Source organism: Lissotriton helveticus, chromosome 5_1 (genome assembly GCF_964261635.1).
Source record: "Lissotriton helveticus chromosome 5_1, aLisHel1.1, whole genome shotgun sequence".
Lineage (NCBI taxonomy): Eukaryota > Metazoa > Chordata > Amphibia > Caudata > Salamandridae > Lissotriton > Lissotriton helveticus.
Window position 1 is genome coordinate 2123343256 of NC_136065.1, and position 23350 is coordinate 2123366605.

General features: G+C 44.8%; 1 protein-coding gene across 1 annotated transcript in view; it reads right to left on the bottom strand.

Moving 5' to 3' along the window:
• LOC144752877 (laminin subunit gamma-3-like) overlaps window positions 1–23132 on the bottom strand; it is a 223618-nt gene extending 200486 nt beyond the window's left edge. Inside the window, exon 1 of the mRNA XM_078640706.1 lies at window positions 22742–23132. Coding sequence (XP_078496832.1) covers window positions 22742–23126 — 385 coding nt within the window. The 5' untranslated portion in view covers window positions 23127–23132. The remainder of the gene's footprint in view (window positions 1–22741) is intronic.
• Between the last annotated feature and the right edge of the window lie 218 nt (window positions 23133–23350).

The window sequence follows — 23350 nt, forward strand, 5'->3', positions numbered from 1 at the left end:
GTAAGAGACCAAAAGTGCTCAGGGATAAATTGTGAAATTCCCTCACCGACTACGGTGAGGGGATAATACATTTCCCCATTCCACCGTCCACATTTTTAATACCATGCAGTCACCTATCCTATTAAAATTTAATTTGGCAACTGTAATGGTTTTTAAATCTTACTCACTTCCTTTGGGCCCCCACTTAGCTTTAGAAGTGCATCCCTGTCTCCAGGTGTATGCCCACCCTCTATTAAACCGAGTTTTTAGAGGGCGGGGACGGGCAATTAAGCATGACACCAGGTGGTGTGTGAGGTCAATCCTTCGCTTTTTGTGAGATGTCCACACTATTAATGTATCCCTGAGCACTTTTGGTCACTCACCTGGGAGCAGCCTCTTTTGTGTTTAACATTAGTAGCCGCCAGTTCAATTGTGCATCATTTTCCTTCAAGAGAGTAGGCATTTCTTTAACCTTTAAGTAGGCCCCATACAAGACTTTAAGGGAACAATCACCTAAGCTAACCTTGACAGTGCAAACAATTATGATTCGGGAGGGTTGGAGCACTGCTAGTGTGGGGCAGTCCTTGCTTTAAAAAGATGGAAGCGTTGGAACTATTGCACCCCTGGTAGGGGACTGCTTTTACACATGGTCACAGGTGCAGTTCCCAGCAGGCTCATCTAGCCTTTCAGCCCCCTCAGGTCGATAATATGAATACCATTAAGTCAAGTATCAATAGGCATCTGTTATTCAGAGCCGACACACCTTTCAAGTTGACGGTGCGATCAAATACGCGTCATGTTTGGCACATACATACAGGTTTCTTAGATAAGAGCCTCAGGTTCATGCTTCAATAGGATAGAGCCAGAGATCTGAAGGGCCAGTTTCAGCAGCAGGTGTCCCATAAATTGGTCAAAACAATAACCCTGGGAGTGCAAAGGCAGATATCAGTCCCCCCACCCACCTTAAGTTCACCCAGACTCCGAATGGAAGGAGTGCAATTTACTTTCCACAGGCACACAAATGTAACGCATAGAGTCGCAGCTTCAGCCAGCTGATATCATTGAGAGTTTCAGGGGTGGAGGGGTTGTACCTCCAGGCAACAGGCTCCCTCTTCAGGAGCGGAGAGAAGCAGATTCAGGGGTAGGTTTACATACCTCAAAGGTGTATCTGTGGGTTTAAGGCATGTGTAACTCTGGGCTTATGCCTGGGTAGAGCCATTCTCACTTAAAGGCATGTCCATGTTAAAATGGTGTGCTTACGACGGTTCTCATGACCAGTGCGGTTTTTGTAGCTTTCTAAGGTGAAGAGATATAAGTTAGGTACTTCATTGCTTACAACGTAGCACATTATGGCGGCGGTGTATAGGTTCAGGTGGCAACTGGGAGATTTCCATCATTAGCGCCAGCAGCTGTTCACATGGTTAGCAGTAAACTGCCTGGGAAGTCTGGGGGGAAAACACCACAGATAAACGGAACAGGCAGAATTCCTGTAAGAAAAGAGGGATTCACAGCAAGTACACAAGGACTCCTTTGCTAAAGGTCACATATTTCTCGGTTCATCAGATAGTTGAGCCTTTACACATCATAGTAGGGTCAGTGCATCAATACGGCAACACAACATCCAACTAGAGCCCGCAGTTAGAATGGGATTGAATGTTGTACATACTGTCTTCCTGCTCTACCCCTCCAGAAGCTTTTCTATCGCTGATCTGCATTCTGGAATACAAGAGCAGATGTTTGCAGTGGGCTACTCACGCTAGGGTGGGAACATCAGCAGGGCGACTCACGAGCAGAAAATCGCAGGCAGGTGTGACGGACTTGCTGGCAAGACTGACATGAAGCAGAATACTGTAAGGATGAGGTTGGGCTAGGGGTCCCTGCAATTAAGCCAAGACAACCTGTTGCCCCTCAGCCAGGTGGGCTGCATTAGTTGTCACCTAAAAAGTGTGCAGTGGCCTCCATAGTGTTGAGACAGATGGGTTTGGAGCACATATGCGGACAACCACCAGAACAAATTTGCATTTTCCGAGAAGATGCAGGTAAATTGATTCGTATAACTCACCACAGGTTATCGCGATTCAAAAGCAATGGCATCCGTTAGGCACACCGGTATACCTTTAGCAAAAGAAGGGTTATTGGCCACACACGAAAAAGCGCTATTCAGTCAGGTGGGGCGGAGTGTGTCATTCCTAAAAGGGTGCTGTTACCTCAATAGTGGTGTAAAAAGCTAGGTTGGAGACCAAATTTGGACAACTACCAGTGCACGTCTTGCGTACATATTTAAGAAGGTGCTGGTACATCCGCTCATATGTTTTACCCCATGTCCTCAAATCCAAAGCATTGGCAAACCTTTTTGGCACTTAAATATACCGTTGGCTCAAGCGGTCTATGAGCAACTACTCGGGTGGGGACACCAGCATGACGCACAACATCTATCACAAGACTCCACCCTGTCCCCGCCCGATGACCCTCTCAAGGGGTCCATATTTCTCTTGGTACCATACATGGTCATCAGTGAACCTCCAAATGTGGACTCGTCAAGCAAGGGGGGTAACCAAGGGTTTAGTCAACCCCCCATATGGAAGGTAAACGCCTGGACCACGTAAGTTCCTACAAATACTTGGTCGTTCTCCTAGATAAAAAAAATTCCTTCAAACCACAACTTGAATCTCTACGAAGGAAGGGAGTAATGACCTGCATGACATTAAAGCCCCTGAAGAAATTGCAACCGGATTTGACACTTGACCCCCTCTTAAAGGTCCTGCATGCAAAATTGCAACCAGTAATCACCTATGGGAGCGAATCCATGACAGGAAGAGATGCTGCTACCCTCAACTGTATAATCGCAACCTCCTACCTGGCGATATTTCAGCTCTCCAAATATGTTTCACCTGCTCAAATAAGGCTGGAATTTGGGATCCAGAAACAGGAAATAGAAAGGCAGGGAGCCTTCTTAAAGAGTTGGCACAAAATCAGAGCAGGTGAGAGAGGGACCTTGAATAACCTCCTTTGGCTAGAGCTGACCCGCACTGGAAAATCACCAGTTAACGTCTACCTACAGAACTATCAGCAGGCCTTCTGCCTGTCAGATGCCTGGAATACACCAATGGGCCATTTGGTTTTTAAAAAAATAGTAACAAAATCGACCAGGCTCACATCAGCTATAGAGGACAAGAACTTGGGGGCATATTACCAACCAATAGAGATAATTTTTGTCTCTAACTTATTTAGAGACAAAAATTATCGCCGCAAATCGGCGATTTTTATCGCAGATAAACCTTGCTATTAGCAAGGTTTATCGCAAATGCGATAAAAAATGGCCGCAATGCATGAATATCGCTGAAAAGTCAGCGATATTCATGCATTATCGAGCAAATGCTCTTAGCCATGTTATCCACCTCCCATTGGATAACATGGCTAAGAACTGCTCAGGGCAGGTGTTAGCTTTTGGAGAAATTCGCGCTTAGCGCGAATATCTCCAAAAGTTGGTAATAGGAGATAGCGATGTTAGTGACTGTTTTCAGTCGCTAACATCTTGGCACGCCCACTTTGCATGTCATTAGTGATAAATATCACTGACATGCAAAGCGGGGCCCAAGATGGTCACTATCTCCTATTAGCTGTCGCTAACTGGTGTTGGCGACAGCTTGGTAATAGGGAGATAATTTTATCTCCGCTTTCTTGGCTTTTAAAGCCAAAAAAGCGGAGATAAAGCCCCTTGATAATATGCCCCTTGGTTTCCAAAAGAGCTCATGGCTGGGTTGTACTTAATAACTTCGATGTCCTAAAACCTCAGCCCTACCTCAAGGACGGATCCAAGCTCGAGACCAAAGAAAAATGTTTAAAACTACGGCTGGGAGTCGGCCCGATCAACCCATTCATGCCACCGTGGGAAAGAAGAGGAACTGATTACTTGTGTTGTTTTTATGCGAAAGACCCTGAGACCCTGATTCACCTTATATGCATATGCAAGAAGCTGGACGACATACGGAAAAGCCTGTTAAAACCACAATTTAAGCAGCATGGAGTAAGGTCCTGCAGACAGGCAGTGATGCTGTGTTTTAATCCTTCTTTTTTGCAGCTAAACTGTCGCCTTACAAAATTCTTTGACCTGATAGCACAGAGACTGAAAATTATTTGCTGCCAACAGCAGAGACCAACCGAGACTATAACAGACTCTGAACTGGCCCGCTGCATCAGTTTTAACATTACGCAGCACATATAGGGCCAGATGTAGGTAGGATTGATTTACCGATTCTTAATTACCGAAATTTACCGATTCGGTAATTAAGAATCGGTAAATCTGAGGGGTGGGTATGTAGGTATTCCAGATGTGCTGGAATACCGAATCGGAGAAAAATCGGTATTTACCGATTCGGTAAATACCGATCGGTAATGCCCATTCATTCCTATGGGCTTTGAAGCCCATAGGAATGAATGGGCATTACCGATTCGGTATTTACCGAATCGGTAAATACCGAATTTCACAAGGGTGCAGGGGGTGCCACTTTGACACCCTCTGGCCCCCCCAAAACAGGCTCGGTGCCATGTGGCAGGCATACATGCCCCAAGGGCAGGTCTGCCTGTCATATGGCAGAGGTGTGCATGCACACATGTGCATGCACACCGGAATCGGTATTTTACCATCAAATTGGATTTGATGGTAAAATACTGATTCGGTAAGGCTTGTGGGACTCAGAAGAGTCCCACCTACATCTCAAAGTTACCGAATCGGTAAATAATACCGATTCGGTATTTTACAGAATCGGTAAATTTACCGATCGGTAAATTTACCGATTCGGTAAAAATATGCCCCTACATACCAATTCTTCTATACTGGTCGGTAACGGCCGAAAATACCGATTTTCGGCCGTTACCGACCGACCTACATCTGGCCCCAAATGATCTCAGAAAGACCTGCTATCCTGTGTCAGCAGTGCTACTTCAATCGGAACAATTTTATGTCTTTTAGTACCAATGCAAGGTAGTTTTTAATCTTATACTCACTTTAATTGTTTTTCTTATGTAACTTTTTTTTTTATATCAACCTGTAATGCTCTGAATGCAACGGTTTTAATTAATCATGCATAATAAATGACTTACTTACTTACCATATGGAACCGCCCATAATGGTACACAGCGAACAAGGGAGTATACCACCCAGAAGCCTGGTCACGAGGAGAGCAGTAGTTTTATGTTTATTGTAATATCTCTGGCCGGCGCTGTACTGTACTCCCATATAACGGAGGTCAGAGGGTATTGTGCGGACATAATTAATAACTGATAACAATTATACCAATAGCCTTGGAGGCGAACTCCACCAGACACTGGGCGGCAATGGGTAAACACATGACGCGGCAACACCTAACAAGAAGGCCCTTAGTGGCGCAAAGGGCACCACAGGGATTTCTGTCTTAAAAGTGGTCGAAATAGTGAATAGTTGCCGCAACCCCGGGAAGGCCATGGAACACGCCCACGGGGTAAATAAAGCTGTGATTAAAACAGAGAATAGCATTTATTTTATTTATGTAATTTGTTAAGCGCACAAATACCCGTAGGTGTCTCGGCGCTGAGTTAAGTGGAGGGCAGCAAACCTGCCTACGGAAGGGTAAATAAGCCATGCGCAAGGACACCAAGCATGAGGGCTTGGTTCAACTCTAATCCAAAATCATATATAATCTGAAGGGCTCGGTGAATTAGGCATGATCTCTTTAACAAACCTTAAAGGTGTACCTGTGGGTTTAATGCATGTGTAACTCTGGGCTTATGCCTGGGTAGAGCCATTCTCACTTAGAGGCATGTCCATGTTAAAATGTTGTGCTTATGACGGTTCTCATGACCAGTGCAGTTTTTATAGCTTTCCAAGGGGCCGGGAAACACCTGCAGAGGTAGATGTGAATTGTCCAGCCAGAAGGACTGCTAACCATGTCAAAGGTAAATGGGGATTCTCCGGGTCTGGAGAGGCCGTTGAAATTTCTTGCTGGAGGGTAAACAGCGCCATGCGCAGAATTCACGGAACAGAGGGGTTTCTGGATTTATCAGACTCGGGTCTTGCTTGCCAAGACCACGGGATGTTTTGATGGGGATGGGGGTCCATTTATCTAGATTGGGCATGGTCCTGTTTTGCCGGACCTGGGTGATGCCCTAGAATCAGCAGGGTGTAAGTAAGAATGCCTGCCTTGGTGGGGGGCCCCGGGTATGACGGGTGCCACACCCAGAGCTGTGGCGCAGTTATAGGGTGATCCAGAGGCTCAATGGTACATGGGGTACCCTCTTCATGACCAAAGGAAGGGTGCAAATGCCAAATAGCCCCAGGAGGTCCTTACGGGAGGACCCTAGAGGAACAAAGGCGCACCGTTAGTCCTTCGGGCTGTTGTAAACCTGAGCAACCGGGGCTTGCCTGGATACACTTTGCCCCCTCAAGGGGCATGAGTAAATGGGTGGACTGGTGGTCCACAGGATGTAAGGGATAATCCCCCAAAATGATTAGCACCGATTGGTTATGCCACGGTGCACTTTGCCTCATCAGGTGGGCAGGAAGCATAGGGCTGCCTGTTCTTGGATCGCCCGTAAGTTCACCCACCATGTTGGCATATTTATTATGCAAAATAAACCTGCAGCAATGTTTTTTCCAACAACCAATATGTCTTGGTATCGCTGTGTTTGCGGGTTGGGTGTGTTGCTGATATTGGCACTATGAGGCTGCCCGCGGCCCACGCAGGGGCCCCCCTAGGAGGGGGGCCACCTTAGTGCCAAATGAGGACATTAACCCGACAGGGCTAGTGTTTGGACCCCCTGGGGTCCGGCGCTACTTTCCAGCATGCCAGTGAGCAGGGTAGGTATATCTACCTCCCCTGCCCAGCTGGCGATCCTATTGCATCAAGGCATCACGCCATCTCCCTTCCTACCTCTTACTCGGCGTGTGGGCTGGAAGTGTGGCTAGGGTAGGAAGGCTGATAATATGTTATTTTGTGTTGCAGGCGGAGTTACAGGGTGATCCAGAGGCTGAATGGTACATAGGGATACCCTCTTCAGCACCAGAAGAAGGGTGCAAATGCCAAATAGCCCCAGGCGGTCCTTACGGCAGGACCCTGCCTGGAGGAACAACGGCGCCCCGTTAGTCCTTCCGGCGGTTGTAAACCTGAGTAACCGGGCTTGCCTGGATACGCTCCGCCCCCCGCAAGGGCTGTGAGTAAATGGATGGACTGATGGTCCACAGGATGTAAGGAGTTATCCCTTAAAATGGTTAGCACCGATTGGTTATGCCACGGTGCAATTTGGCTCATCAGGTAGGCAGGCACAACCCCCCCCGATCAATTGGCTGAGTCAAATATTTATAAGCACGTCAAATTTTATGATAGCTCCAAATAAAATTAGAAAACATCCCCTCCATTTTCCGTATTTTATCTACTGCTAGCTCTATGTTGGCATATTTCTTATGCAAAATAAACCCGCAGCAATGTTTTCTCCAACAACCAATGTGTCTTGTGTGTTCTTTATTATGGTATTGCTGTGTTTGCGGGTTAGGTGTGTTGCCGATATTGGCACTATGTATGGCTGATGGGCAATGTCCTGCAAAAGGTCCCTCCCACAGACACAGAAACTGAGGCTCTCATTAGCACGTTATGCCAACAAGCAATGTTTTCAATTCTGGTCTGAACCCCCAGCACGTGAGGTGCCAAATCCACTGACAAATGAATGTTGTTTTGAAAGGGGTGATATGCATTATAAACTGCAATGTTTTTACAAATGTCTCCAACATTCCATTGAGACGAATAACCATGCACCCTGTAATAGAGTTTCTTAAGTGTGTAAACTAACTACAGCAAATGCCCAGTCCTGGGCAGAGGGGCACCCTGGAATGAAGCCCATGAGAGACACCGGGCACACGACATGGGCACGAGTTTGTCATTGTAACACTGGATCACCTAATGCACAAAGCAGTGCTTGCATTGTGCAATGCTTGTGCAATGGTAACTGATTCTTCCCAGTCTGAGGGTTATGCTTCTGTTGACTGCTTGTCAGCCAGTGTGTTTCTCATTTCATCTCTTACACCACTCTCATACCAAGGCATCTAGAGCACCCTGAGAGAGCAGGGCAGAGCAGGTCTGTGATTGTTGAACCTACTCTGAGAAAGCTGTGTCTAAAGCAGGGTCATTGGGGACTCTGGAGCTCTCTTCTGCATCTTGTCCATGTGAAGGCTGAATCTGCAGCTCGCCGCCACTTCTACTGCAGGATTTGCAGAGGCCAGCAAACGTTGCTGTGTTTGCAGCTCGACCAGATCAAAAGCTGTTTACATTCCTGCAGCTGGTTGCAGTCCCTTGCTTGACATGCTTTAAAACTTAGATGGACACTTCTCTGCTCTTCATTTCTGTCTCAGGCATGTTTAAAGATGACATTTTCGCCCAGAGAGTGTGAACCTCAACATTTGAATGGTTGGGGGAGGATTTTTGTCCACAGAAGGAAACAATCAAATATGCAGTTAAATGTAATTCACAAAGGGTGGCAAGAATACTTATTTTTAAACACAAAAATGCTTTGTGACAGCATTTTCATAAAAGCATGCTCCGACCAAAGGCTCTGTTCCCAAAGAATGAATGATGGGATTTGAATAGATGGATGAATGAATGATGGGTTTTGAATGGATGAATGAATGAATGATGGGTTTTGAATGGATGAATGGATGAATGATGGGATCTGAATGAATGAATGAATGATGGGATTTGTAGAGGGCGAAGCTACTGCAAGAGAGTCTCGGCGCTAGGTTAACTGCCCTGTAAGGAACATGGCGCCTAGTCAACAAAGTATCATTTATTTCCAAAAAGCGCTCAGATGTTAGTGGAGTCTGCATGTGGGCATCTTTTAACTCCTCACCTACAGGCATGGCTTCAAGGATTGGTTGACAGGGCTGTCCGTCAGCCTTAGGATCAGCCCGCGGAATATGGTGGGTGTGAACGACTTAAAAAGTAGTTCACATCAGCCACAAGATTTTCATATATTTTTTGGGCTGGGGAGTTTTTTGGTGGTAATCCGACCCCCAACCACTTTCAAATACCTAAATTGCTCCAGTTTTTTGCTGCCCGTCCTCGCCCATATGTTTTTTTGTTTTTTTATAATTTACCATACGGCCCAATAGCTGCTAAGTCCTGTTGGGCATTTACTTTATTTTTATGTATTCCTTCATACTTTTAGTTGTTTTATTTTAGTTTACCATTTATGTAAAAATGGTAAAATAACAAATGGGCACTAGAATATTAGGACTAAAGAGCTGATTACGACTTTGGCGCAGTTGAGCCGGCTCTCGGCCGGTGTGGCTGCGCCAAAGCCACGCAAAGACCGCCCATCTGATTACGAGTTTTTCTCCTGCAGGCGGGCGGTCTTTGCGTGGCGGTGCCAGAAAACAGGCAGCATAATGGGAACAGCAAAAATGTTCCACCTTGTCATGGACGGTGACGTCCGTGCCGTTGTGGAACTGGGGGTGCAAGCGGACATGGGAGCTTATGTTGTGCCCCTCTGAAAACATCCCCATGGCCGGGGGGCTTGGGGACCTTTTAGGGTCCCCTTTGTTCCTTCATGGCGGGGAGCCTGCCTTGAAACTGCTGGTGGTGGAGGAGCCCGTAATATGCTCAGCTGGACTGCACCAGCATGCCACATTGTGCCTTTGTGCGCCACCAACAGGGAATGGCGGTTTCCTGGCGCAGGCGGCGGTCCACCACCGCTACGACTTTGAAAGTCATAATCCGGCCGACGGTGGACCTCCATTGCTGTCCCACCATGGGGGTGGTGGTCGGAAGACAGCCACACTCGTAATTAGCCTCTAAGTGTGCGCCAAGATGCATATGCAGTGACTCATAAGCATCCATGCATGAGTATGGCAGCCATCTTGGAGTGGTGACATGATGGCCTCTGTGTACACACACGTATGCATATTTTGCGATCAATGGGTGTGAATGTGTTCGACACATGTACAAACGGGTTCTTCCAAAGCAAAAACTTTAAAACAACCATTTGCAAAACCAGTATTTTGGCACTTGCCTTCACATATGAGACTTAGGGCCATATGTATCAAGCCAAATTGACTTTGCAAACGATTGCGAATGCAATTTGGACTAATGGTATGCATCAAGGAAATCTGTTTGAAAAATAAGGAATCGCAAACTATGCGATTCCTTATCTTGCGATTGCATTTAAGGAATCGCAAATTTTGCGATTCCTTAAGTGCAATGTAAGAAGCCAAAAAAAATAGCACATTGGCCTTAAGGAATCGCAAATTACCACCAACTTCTAGTTGGTGGTAAGTTGCGAATTCCTTTCAAAATGCATATGTTTTCATTTTTCAAAGTGCCATGTGACGCACATACATGCCCTTAGGGCATGTATGTGCGCCACATGTGCACCCATGCAGATTTCAGGGGTGCAACAGGGTGTCCTTTGGACACCCCTGCACCCTTGAAATTATTCTCAATTTGCGATTAGCAAAGTGCGAATCGCACATTTCCCCTTCATTCCTATGGGCCTCCTGGCCCATAGAAATGAATGGGAAATTATTCCTTAATTGCGATTAGCAATTTGCTAATCGCAATTAAGGAATCTTAAGAAATCGCTAAAAAGAAGCCAATTTCTACATACATACAATTTTGCGATTTCTAGATAGCGATTCCTTAAAGATCGCTATTTAGGAATCGCAAAACGGAATGTTGATACATATGGCCCTTACTGGCTTAGCTAATGATTGTTGTAAAGTCCAATGTCTTGAATTCTGAAGTACCTCCTTGTGACATACATGCTTAACACATATGAGCTGTTCCGCGCTGGTCTGTGCAGCTGTTTTTAAATGTACCAGTGCATTAAAATGTCACCCCCGCTCGATAATTATACCATTAAAAAAAACAGGTTTTAAGTGGTTTTGTTGTCCTTTCCTCCTAATTTTCATTTCCTTGCCGCATAATTTAGTCAGCACTGCTGCATAATGTTGTCCTCCACAGCTGCACAGATCCAGCACGCCTCACTGAAGATGACTTTACATTTAACTTGTGATTTGACGCTGTTCCTGGAATTAATTAGCTCTGTGCAGTGCTAAATCTGTTGCTTTGGCTACCACTGGGCACCTGCTAGAATTCACGCCTATTATGAGCATATTATAGGCCTCCCTCCTGGTCTTATGATATTTCTTTTTTTAACATTTCCTTCTGTAGTCACCCATATTTCTTTTTTGCACATCCTGTCAGTATTTATCCATATTTTTTGTGGGTGCTGTGAAAAAGGAATTACAACTAGAATATTTCCATATTTATTTAATCATTGAAGGTGCTGTGGAGTGGAATGTGTTATTTATAATCAGCCTTAGATTAAACACAGATGCACCCATATGAAGCCAGTGGTGCCATGCGCGTGGGCAGATACTGGGGTGAATGTCGCCGCCCCTGTTGTACCTCCCCGCACGGCTCATCTGCATAGATAGTGGTTGGGCAGACATGATTGACAGCTTGGAAAGTCACTCGAAGAAGAGACCTGCTGCCTAGTTTTCTGTTTTAAAATAAAAATGCAAATTGGGAAACATCTTGGTTTCTGTACGTTCTCAGGAGTAATAATCCTTGGCAAAGCCAATAGGTGTTGCCTATGTGAGATTTATTGGCTCTGCTAATGTTTTTTTTATTAATGCCGCAAATGGCTGAAAGTCATGTAAAAAGCTGTATGACGCAGCCAGCGTTGTCAACGTTATAGCGTTTTTTTCTCCGTTCTGCTGCGCTGAAACTAGCGCTGCTGTGTGATATGGCTAAAAAAACATTGACAACACCAATAGATCTCACATACACAAGACCTATTGGCTTTGCCATTGCTTGGTATGAAATGCCAAATGGTAAGTTATAAGTATTTATATACAGCTAGATTCATGAAAGGGCCGTTTTGCGAGTCTTTAATAGCGATTCATAAGGAAACGCTATTAAGGACTTGCAAAACGGGATTCATGTAGGAATTGCTAAATAAATAGCGATTCCTACACATTCCTTATTTGCGATTAGCAAATTGCTAATCGCAAATAAGGAATAACTCCCCATTCATTCCTATGGGCCTAAAGCCCCATAGGAATGAATGGGGAGTTATTCCTTATTTGCGATTAGCAATTAGCTAATCGCAAATAAGATTGTGATTTCAAGGGTGCCAGGGTGTCCAAAGGACACCCTGTAGCACCCCTGAAATGTAAATTTACACAGGTGTTGCGCACACACATGTCCAAAGGACATGTGTGTGTGTAACATGCAAAAGAAAAAAATGCACTAAAGTGCTTTAATCTATTTTTTCGCTATTTACCACGAAGTCAGACTTCGTGGTAAATAGCGGCCAAATATTGCGAATTCGCAATTTAAAATTGGTTGATGAATTGCATTTAAGGAATCTCAAATAGAGATTCCCTAAATGCAATTCCTCGCACAATAGCGAATTCTATAATAGCGATTATGCCATTTGGGATGATGAATCCCAAATGCAATAATTGCGCTCGCAAAGGGCCAGATTCTCAGAATCTGGCCCTTTGCGAGCCGATTTTCGTTTCATGAATCTGGCCGATAGTCTTTACAAAGGCTGAAGTGCTGATGTTATAGATTGGAGAATGCCCTTGCCAAGGTATTAGTGCCTCCAGATTCAAAAGCATTTTAGGACCGTACAAAAACGGTGAAAATGTGCCATATAAATGCGCTGAATGTAACCTAAGTTGTAGGAAGACAGAAAAGTCCAAATGGTTGCAGCTTTTATTATAGTGATGCTTTAGGAAATGTGTTACTTTGGGTGCAATGGTTACAAAAGATCCAAAGAAGCACTCCGGGTGGCTTGTTTAGTAGTAAAATATAGCAATCAGTGGGTTTCCTAAAGCTTCTGGTCCCTGTGCCCCTGCACCTGCTGCACCATTCAAATCACAACCCCGGTCCCTGGAAAGTAATTGCACTTGGGGTCGCTCAAACCAAGGAAGCCACACACTACGCCACAACTCGGTCTGAGAGACCGCAACGTTTCTTTGAAGCCTACCTGGGTGCTTTGCTGTTTTTGCTCCCGTTCCCGCTCTCGCTCCCATCATCGCCGCAACCAGGAGGCAAGGACTCCAAGTCCCAGCACTCCCCCTGCGGCGTCGCCACCGATGCCGGCAGGAAGCGCCAGGAGGTGCTTGAAAAGTGGAGAGCGGCTGGAGCCTGGCAGGTCGCTCAAACCAAGGAAGCCACACACTACGCCACAACTCGGTCTGAGAGACCGTAACGTTTCTTTGAAGCCTACCTGGGTGCCATGCTGTTTTTGCTCCCGCTCCCGTTCTCGCTCCCATCATCGCCGCAACCAGGGTGCGAGGACTCCAAGTCCCAGCACTCCCCCTGCGGAGCTCACCACCGACGCCAGCAGGAAGCGCCAAGAGGCGCTTGAAAAGTGGAGAGCGGCTGGAGCCTGGCGGATTGCTCAAACCAAGGAAGCCACACACTACGCCACAACTCGGTCTTAGAGACCGCAACGTTTCTTTGAAGCCTACCTGGGTGCTTTGCAGTTTTTGCTCCCGTTCCCGCTCCCATCATTGTCGCAACCAGGGGGCAAGGACTCCAAGTCCCAGCACTCCCCCTACGGCGCTCACCACCGACGCCAGCAGGAAGCGCCAAGAGGCGCTTGAAAAGTGGAGAGCGGCTGGAGCCTGGCGGGTTGCTCAAACCAAGGAAGCCACACACTACTCCACAACTCGGTCTGAGAGAATGCAACGTTTCTTTGAAGCCTACCTGGGTGCTTTGCTGTTTTTGCTCCCGTTCCCGCTCCTGCTGTCGGTCCCTTCATTGCCGCAATCAGGGGGCAAGGACTCCAAATCCCAGCACTCCCACTGCGGCGCTTACCACTGACTCCAGCAGGAAGCGCCGGGTAATAGCAAGGTAATAGCAAGGTTCCTAAGCGATAAAAATCGCCGCAGCTCGGCGATAAAAATATTGCCGCTAAGCCAACATAGCAATAATTATCACTAGTTGTTGGTAATATGCCCCAAAGATTCCACACAGAGTAGGGTATAACACTTTTTATGTAGACGCAGTCCCATCAGTAAGAGGGAGGGCCTCGGGAGGCCTTGTAATATGGGTAAAAGTAACCCTCGATATCAGAGTTACCCAATTGCGCATTGACTCACCAGATATACTCGGATTAAAAATATCAACTAAAGATAGGAGGGTGCTGCACCTATATAATATCTATAATAGACCTAGCCCAATTACCAAGGAGTCTTCTACAATAGAACAAATGGACTCTATTTTAAATCTATTAGATACAAGAATAAGTATAGTAACAGGTGGCGATTTCAATTGTAATTATGAACCTATTATAGGGCTTGGAAATATTTTAGATTATGAAAATAGCGCTAACAAGATTCCTATTCTCTATAATAGTAACCCGGTTCCATGTACTGTGCTTGCACTCCAAATTAAGAGGTTAACGGCTGGGCATGGCCTGAGAGCAATTAACGGCCGTTTACCATCAGAGGGGAACATCCTTTTCAACGAAACCCTAACAACGCGGTACCATTACAGCGCAGGTTTTAGAACGAAAGTTGTTACAACAACTTTCGCTGGAGGGCGCTCTAGGATAGGGAATAGTTTAATTTACTATCCAACACCTTCCCTACTATCCACGGGGACTGGAGTTGGAATAGTAAATTCAACTATTCACTATCCAGTGCCCCCCAACGCAAGTCGTTGTAACGACTTGCGTTGAAAAACCTGTGTTGTAACGGTACGCGTGGCAATACCACACATTGTACCGTCATACATCCCCATAAGATATACCAAAGGCCCGACATTTTGTAGAAGCAAATCTCAGAGCCAAATTGATTACATAATTGTATCTTTTGATTTTTGGCCGTTTGCAGTAGACTTAGAGATTATCCCAAGAATAGAGAGTGATCATCGTCCGCTCCAGTTGGTATTTTATAATAGATTACTCCCTAGTGTAATTAAGAGTAACGATACAGCCCACCTAAGTTCCGGCGACATTATAGGTAGTAATAATCGTCGCTCAGTAAAATGGGCATATATGTTGGAGCATGGAGAAGTACTGGCAAGTATTTATAACACACTTGCCAATATTTTTGAAAGACATATGACTATATTACCGGAGGGAAATATATTCCTAGATTTACACAATGAGTTTTACAAAGCACTTGTCCCTCTGGTAACAAAAATGCCAAAAAAGATTGGAGGAGAAGTAAAGCCCAAGTTGGGAGGGAAGTCTTGGTATAATAAGGATTGTCGCACTGCTCAGGCTGAATTGGTCCACGCTATAAAAAATAACAACACGTTGACAGTAAAAGAAGCTAGACAAAAATACTGGAAAGTACAAGAGAAGGCTAAAGTGTCATGGGACGATGAGAATTGGTCTGACTTGCTCATTGCTGCAAAGAATAAAGACCAAGGCCCAGATGTAGGAAATAGCAAATTACCGAATGGTAAATACCGAATTTTACCGATTCGGTATTTACTAATCGGTAATTGCTATGTAGGTAAAAAATTCGGTAAAAATACCGAATCGGTAAGATTCGGTAATTACTGATTCGGTAATTACCGAATCAGTATTTGCCATTGATTCCTATGGGCCTTGAAGCCCATAGGATTCAATAGCAAATACCGATTCGGTAATTACCGAATCGGTAAAATTACCGATTTTACAAGGGGGACAGGGTGTCACTTTGACACCCTGTTGCACCCCTGTTTCTGGCTTGTGTGCCATGTGACACACATACATGCCCTTAGGGCATGTCTGTGTGCCACATGGCACAGGTGTACATGCACAGATGTGCATGTACACTGGAATTCGTTATTTACCATGTAATAGTATTACATGGTAAATAACGAATCGGTAATGGCCTGTGGCACTGTTTTCAGTGCCACCTACATCGGTATTTACTGATTCGGTAAATTTACCGATTCGGTATTTTACAGAATCATTAAATTTACCGAATAGGTAAATATACCGATTCTGTAAATTAAACCTACCTACATGCCAAATCCCAAATACCGGTCGATAACAGCCGAAATCGGCCGTTACCGACCGGTAATTGGCGACCTACATCGGGCCCCAAATGTTATTCTGGAGACTTGTGGCTAAAGGAAATACAAAAGGAGAAGAAACCAGGGATGTTTACCTTGATGAGATGACTTGGATTTAGCACTTTACTAAATTATATGGAGCACCAGAGAATGGTGGGATTGTACTGAAGGATAGATTATTATCAAGTCCAAGCAAAGTCAAACTATATTTTGACTTAGAGGAAACAATTTTAGCTATCAATTCAGTTAAAAATGGGAAAGCACCCGGACTGGATAAAATACCGGGAGATTTATATAGGCACGAAATTAGTGTCTGGGGCCCCTATATTTACTGTTTATGTAATGCTGTAGCCGCGGGCGCAGATTTTCCGGAGACATGGAGGTGGGCAGAAATCGTTATAATTTTTAAAAAGGGCAATAGGAGCGATCCTGCTATTGCCCAATTAGTTTAATTGATATTTTACAAAAGATCTATGCAAGGCATATTTTAAATCGCATGAACACATGGATTGAGGATAAAACAGTTCTCTCTAAGGGCCATATGTATCAAGATACCCATTTGCGATTCTCAAATAGCGATTTTTTAGAAATCGCTATTTGAGAATCGCAAATAGGTATGTATGTACAAAATCGGATTTTTTTTGCGATTTCTTAAAATTCCTTAATTGCGATTAGCAAATTGCGAATCGCAATTAAGGAATACTTTCCCATTCATTTCTATGGGCCAGGAGGCCCATAGGAATGAATGGGAAGTTATTCTCAATTTGCGATTCGCAATTTGCTAATCGCAAATTGAGAATAATTTCAAGGGTGCAGGGGTGTCCAAAGGACACCCTGTTGCACCCCTGAAATATGCATGGGTGCACATGTGGCGCAAATACATGCCCTAAGGGCATGTATGTGCGACACATGGCACTTTGAAAAATGCAAAAATGTGCATTTTTCAAGGAATTCGCAACTTACCACCAACTAGAAGTTGGTGGTAATTTGCGATTCCTTAAGGACATTTTGCAAATTTTTTTTGCTTCATACATTGCATTTAAGGAATCGCAAAATTTGCGATTCCTTAAATGCAATTGCAAAATAAGGAATCGCAAATTTTGCGATTCCTTATTTTGCACCAGATTTTGCTTTATACATACCATTTAGCAAATTCGCATTCGCAAAGGCCGAAATTCTGCGAATTTCGGCCTTTGCAAATGCAAATTTGCTTGATACATATGGCCCTAAGTTCCAGGCAGGATTTAGATCTAAGATAAGCACTATAGACCAGGTCTTCAGGTTCTGTTGCCTGTGTTGGAAGTATGTTAACATAAGGAAGGGTCATTTATATGTAGCCTTTGTAGATCTCAGGGCTGCGTTTGATCTCATTCCCCGAGATCAGTTATGGGAGACACTCAGCTGCCAACTAACCTCTTAGAACAGATTATGAGATTGCATGATAATAACTATGTCAAAGTTAGGTGGGGCCCGGGAGGCGAACTAACCAGTCCAATCCCCATAAAAAGGGGGGTTTGCCAAGGCTGTGTGTTGGCTCCCACGTTATTTTCACCATTCGTCAACAATAAACCCTCTTTTTTGGAGGGCTGCAAAAACAATGCACCAAAATTGAGGGGAGAAAGGATACCAGCCCTCCTTTTCGCTGACGATACTATACTTATATCTCAAACGCCCAGGGGACTACAATGTCTACTAAATTTATTCCAAACATACTGCAACAAAAAAGGCCTTGAGATCAATACAAATAAGACAAAATACATGGCTATAAGCCCTCACAAAACCTTCAGGGAGAATTTGATTTTAAATGAACAAAAATTGGAACATTTATTTATTTATTCCACTTGTATGGTGCAACAGCTACCCTGAGGGTTTCCCGGCGCCTTGGATCAGTTCACTACCAGGAGGAGTTAGCTTGTTATTCTTATTCTTGGTTGAAAAGCCATGCCGTGATACCTTTCCGGAATCTTATGTAATTGGGTTCCAGGCGCAGTTTTAGCGGAATTGAGTTCCACATGACTGGCGCCATATATCCGAAGGAGCGTCCGCCCATTCGTGCTCGTTTAAATCTCGGGGCAACAAATCTCGCCTGATGTGTTGATTGAAGATTTCGAGCCGGAATGTGTTTCTGAACCAATATACATAGGTACTCTGGTGCTTCCCCTGTGTTTATTTTGAACATATAACATAATGCTTTGAATTTAGCTCTGTTGCCCATCTTGAGCCAATGCAGATTAAGTAAATGTTCAGAGACATGCGACCGCCCAGGTAGATGTAGAAGTACCCTAGCTGCCGCATTTTGGGCAACCTGTAGCCGGCGCGTGATCTCTTTGTTGGCACCTAGGAAAAGAATGATCCCATAATCCAGCCTTGAGCCGATCAAGGCCTGAACTACAGTTTTTTGCGCCCCTTCAGGGAGTTGCCATAAAATTTTCCTCAGCCATTTAAGAATGGCGAAACAGACTGAAGCTGTTTTAGCAGCTTGAGCGCGCATCGTCAATTTTTCATCAATTATTACTCGTAGGTTTCGGGCCGAAGGAACTGCTGCCGGGGGAGGGCCCATTTCTGTTGGCCAACGTGCAGGTCCCCACAGCTCTTTTTGTTCTCCAAAAATTAGCAGTTCAGTTTTATCTCCATTTAATTTTAATTTCTTGGAGTGCATCCACTTTGCCATGCTCTGTAACCCAGAGCGGAGAGAGGAGGTGTTATTTTTATCAGTTGTCGACAGGGAGAACACCAGTTGTGTATCATCTGCATACGAAAAGATTGTAAGACAAAGGGCCCGATGTAGATAGCCAAATACCGGTCGGTAACGGCCGATTTCGGAGTTAATCCCAATCTGCAGCATTATATGGAGCTGAACTGTGGAGACCCTCGTGCAAAAAGGTTTTTGAGGTTGGTGAAAACAAACTTTATAGAGCACTGCTAAGATTACCTGTACGTACGCCACTAATACCGATTATTCTTGATCTGAACATGAAACGTACTGACCATCACGCGGCTCTGAGACCATTGATGCTATGGGTAAGAGTCTGGTCGACACCTGAGTTGTTAGACTACAGGGATGGTCGAAAAGAGATAATGGATTTGGATATTAACAATAGTATCATATGGCTCAAATATGTTTGTACTTGGTTAGAAATGATCGGTTTATCACACTTTTGGAAAGATCCATCATCATTAACTCAAAATTCAAAAAGGTGTTAAAATCATCATTCTGGGAATACATAGAATACAGTAGATTAAATGAAAGAGCGAGCGGAACCTTAACAAGCAAGTTCCTTATGTTTAAAGAAAGCGCTCGCTTTGAAAAATTTTGGGATGAAGTATACCCACCACTTGCCAAAACACTATCCCCTAGATTCATCATTGTCCCGTTTTGCGAGTCCTTAATAGCGATTATTAAGGAATTGCTATTAAGGACTTGCAAAACGGTATTCATGTAGAAATCGCAATTTTAATTGCGATTTCTACAGCTTCCTTATTTGCGATTAGCAAATTGCTATTCGCAAATAAGGAATGACTCCCCATTCATTCCTATGGGCCTTTTCAATTTGCTAATCGCAAATAAGGATGCGATTTCAAGGGTGCCAGGGGTGTCCAAAGGACACCCTGTAGCACCCCTGAAATGTAAATGTAGTCAGATGTTGCGCACACACATGTCCAAAGGACATGTGTGTGTGTAACATACCACTTGGAAAAATGCACTAAAGTGCATTTTTCTAAGTTTTCGCTATTTACCACGAAGTCAGACTTTGTGGTAAATAGCGGCCAGATATAGCGAATTCGCAAATAAAAAATGGTTAATGAATTGCATTTAAGGAATCTCAAATAGAGATTCCTTAAATGCAATTCCTCGCAAATATGCGATTTCGCAATTAGCGATTTTTGCATTTGGGATGATGAATCCCAAATGCAAAAAGTGCGCTCGCAAAGGGCCAGATTCTCAGAATCTGGCCCTTTGCGAGACGATTTAACAATGATGAATCTAGCTGTATATATGAAATACAGATATGGAGTTCTGAATATAAATACAAGTGTAGCAAGATGGTCAAGAGATTGTAATGAGAAGACAAATGATTTATGCACCTTATGCCCAGGCAAAGCCAGAGAAGATGAGTCACACATTTTGTTTTTTTGCTCAGCTTACTCTGTAGCTAGGAAAAAATGGATTAAACCGCTCTGTTTGAATATAGGTGTGAGATCACAGAAAGAGGCGGAAAGGATTTTAAAGACTGATACTAGCCAAGTTATCATCTTTGGTATTAGCAGGTTTCTGCTAGCAACATATTATGTTAGAACCAAAGTTGGCCTGAAATTTTAGAGAAATGTTGTACCGTTATGCAATCGATTGAAGAAAAGTTGCTTTAAAAGAAATGATATTGGTAATCGTATTTCTTAAAAACTTAAAGTGCACAGATACAAAATGCTTGATTGCTTTACCACTCCTGGAATATTTGGATTAATAATGGACTTAACCTCGAATGACATATGTATTTTTAACTATTGACGCCTTTTTAATTATTTAAGTAAAAGTTTTAAATGTAAGGATGGATGCCCCCACTGTTGCCTCTATGTAAAATCCATTTTTATTGCACCTTACTTGGAGCTTGTAATAACATCAACTTATGTTTTTATGTACTTGTACATGTTTTTTATGTATCTTTTATGGTTCTAAATGTACCGAAATAAAGATTATGATGATGATGAATTGCACTTGTGACTGCTTGTTTAGTTGTAAAATATAGCAATAATCGGTGTTCAGTGGGGTTCCTGGAGCTTTTGGCCCATGTGCCACTGCACCTGCTGCACCCTTGAAATCATGGCCCCAGTGCCTGGAAGTACAAATGAGGAAATTGTTTATATCCAGTAATATATGTGTTCCATAAAACGCACACTTGCAGATGGAACACATAATTATTGTTTAGCTAAAGATAAACAGGAAAGCTGTCATGAAAAGTGCCTTTAAACGTATCCAACTCTCCGAAAGGAGTTCCCACAGATGCCATAAACAGACTATCAGGCAGATGCATCAAAGTAAATACCGGTCGCAAATGGGCAGATTCTCAGAATGTGCCCCTTTGCGACCGGTATTTTTGCATTTGGGATGCATCATCCCAAATGCAAAAATCGCAATTTAAGGAATCTCTAAATTGAGATTCCTTAAATTGCGATTGCATTTAAGGAATCCCAAATTGAGATTCCTTAAATGCAATGCATGAAAGTCACAAAAATAGCGAATTCGCTAATAGGGGGAGCAAATTACCATGAAGTTGACCTTCATGGTAATTTGCTAAAACTTTGAAAAAAGCACTTTTGTGCATTTTTCAAAGTTTCATGTTGCGCACACACATGCCCTTAGGGCATGTGTGTGTGCAACATATGTGCAGAGATCAATTTCAGGGGTGCAACAGGGTGTCATTTTGACACCCTTGCACCCTTGAAATTGCATGGGCAATTTGCGAGTACCTACTGGTACTCGCAGATTGCTCATGCAATCTCCAATACATTCCTATGGGCCTGGAGGCCCATAGGAATGAATGGGACAGCATTCCTTAATTGCGACTAGCAATTTGCGAGTAGCAATTAAGGAATGTTTGGGAATCGCTATTGTATTAGCGATTCCTACATGCATATGGCTTTTGCTATTCCTAAAAATCGCTATTTAGGAATAGCAAAAGGCTACGTTGATACATCTGCCGGCATCTGCTGTACACATCAAAATGAAAAGCAGTCATTTCTAAATGGTGTTCCAATGTGACTGGCCCTTTCCTAGGAAAATATCTTATCCTGTCCTTGCCAGTGAATGGGCCATAAGCAGAACAAATTGCCTAAGGTCACCATACGTTAGGCTGACGCTGAGACTTAATGCAGTGTTGTACTTTGTTCCTAAAAAGGCAGTTTCACAAGTTAAATGGACTCACCAAAGAAGAAGAATTTTGCACAAAACTTGCAAATATTGTGTGCAGCTGCAGAAAGAAATACTTTTTGAGATGGCTATGTCTAAAATAGCATGTAAAAAAGGGCACAAGCAGATTTCAAGGCGAAAGTATGCTGCTGTCTTTTTTCCTATAAACGCTCTCACTTTGAAGTCAGCTGAAAGCAAAATAAACACCAGGCTCCCAGGAAAACACCGCTTGACATTTGATTATGGTCTTTGAATGCCAAGCAAATGTGATGAGATAAGAACAATATTTAACCCCTTCCATGCGGGGGTAATTCCCCTGCTGTGCTGGGGGGCCGGGGGCCCGCACAGCGCCCCGGTGCTCATGACAAGCTCAGCTTGTCATGAGGCACAGTGCTCGTGTGCTCATGACGAACTGAGTTCGTCATGACCACACCCGTTTCTGTGGAACGCTCAGCACAGCAACCAATTATCCCCGCATGCGAGCGTTCCACGGCTCGTCATGAGCACCGGAGCACCGTGCCTCATGACGAGCTGAGATCGTCATGAGCACGGAAAAGGTTAAAGGCTTGTCAATTACAGAACATGAGTTTGTGGAAGAACCCTGTAAACATGGCTTTATCAGGGGGAGGTACCGACTGAAGCCGCACAGCCTAAAGCAAAAGAAGCCAGCAAATGGAAAGGCAGTAAACGTGAGTTACAAACCATAAAGCCACTAACAAGCCAGGGGTGGAATGCATTCCCAGGTCAACTTCCTGAAAGTTCCCACGTGTGCGGCGCCCTGCCAGGGGGCACCGGTACTCACCCAGATGCAGGGTGATGTTGACGGAGTTGGGGTGCTGCACCCCCAATGCCATGGTCTGGCTCTGCCACCAGGTGGGCTCCTCGTCGCCGTGCAGGTCGGTCAAGGCACTGGCGTTGTGCTGGAGGTCGGGGTGGCCCGCGTCGCAGCGGTGGCAGGGGGGGCCCGTACCCTGGGACCCCGACTGTAGGCAGTAGTCCTCGGGGGGCGCCCCACAGGTGTTGGTGGCCACCGGCTCCCTCAGGAAGGCAGCGTTCTCGAAGACTGGCATGCAGCACTGTGGCGCCCCCTCGTGGTCGTAGCAGGTGTCCATGGCCCCCAGGGTGGGGGAGACCACCTGTGCCAGCAGCAGCAGGGCGAACACGGGCAAGTCGGAGGCCCAGGCCATGGGGGCGAGCACAGACGGGGAGTGGGGGGCTGGGCAGGTGATGGGGTGCAGGTGGGGGGGGCTACGGAAGAGCCAGGGTTGCCCACCAGTCAGATCAGGTGATGGCCCGTGCACAGACTGGCAAAGGCGGGGGGGGGGTGGTTACAGAACAAGCCCCCTTCCCTTAAGGTGCAGAGCAGCGTCTCTGGTGTGGTGAAGCCTCTCAGATGTCTCTCCAGGCGCTG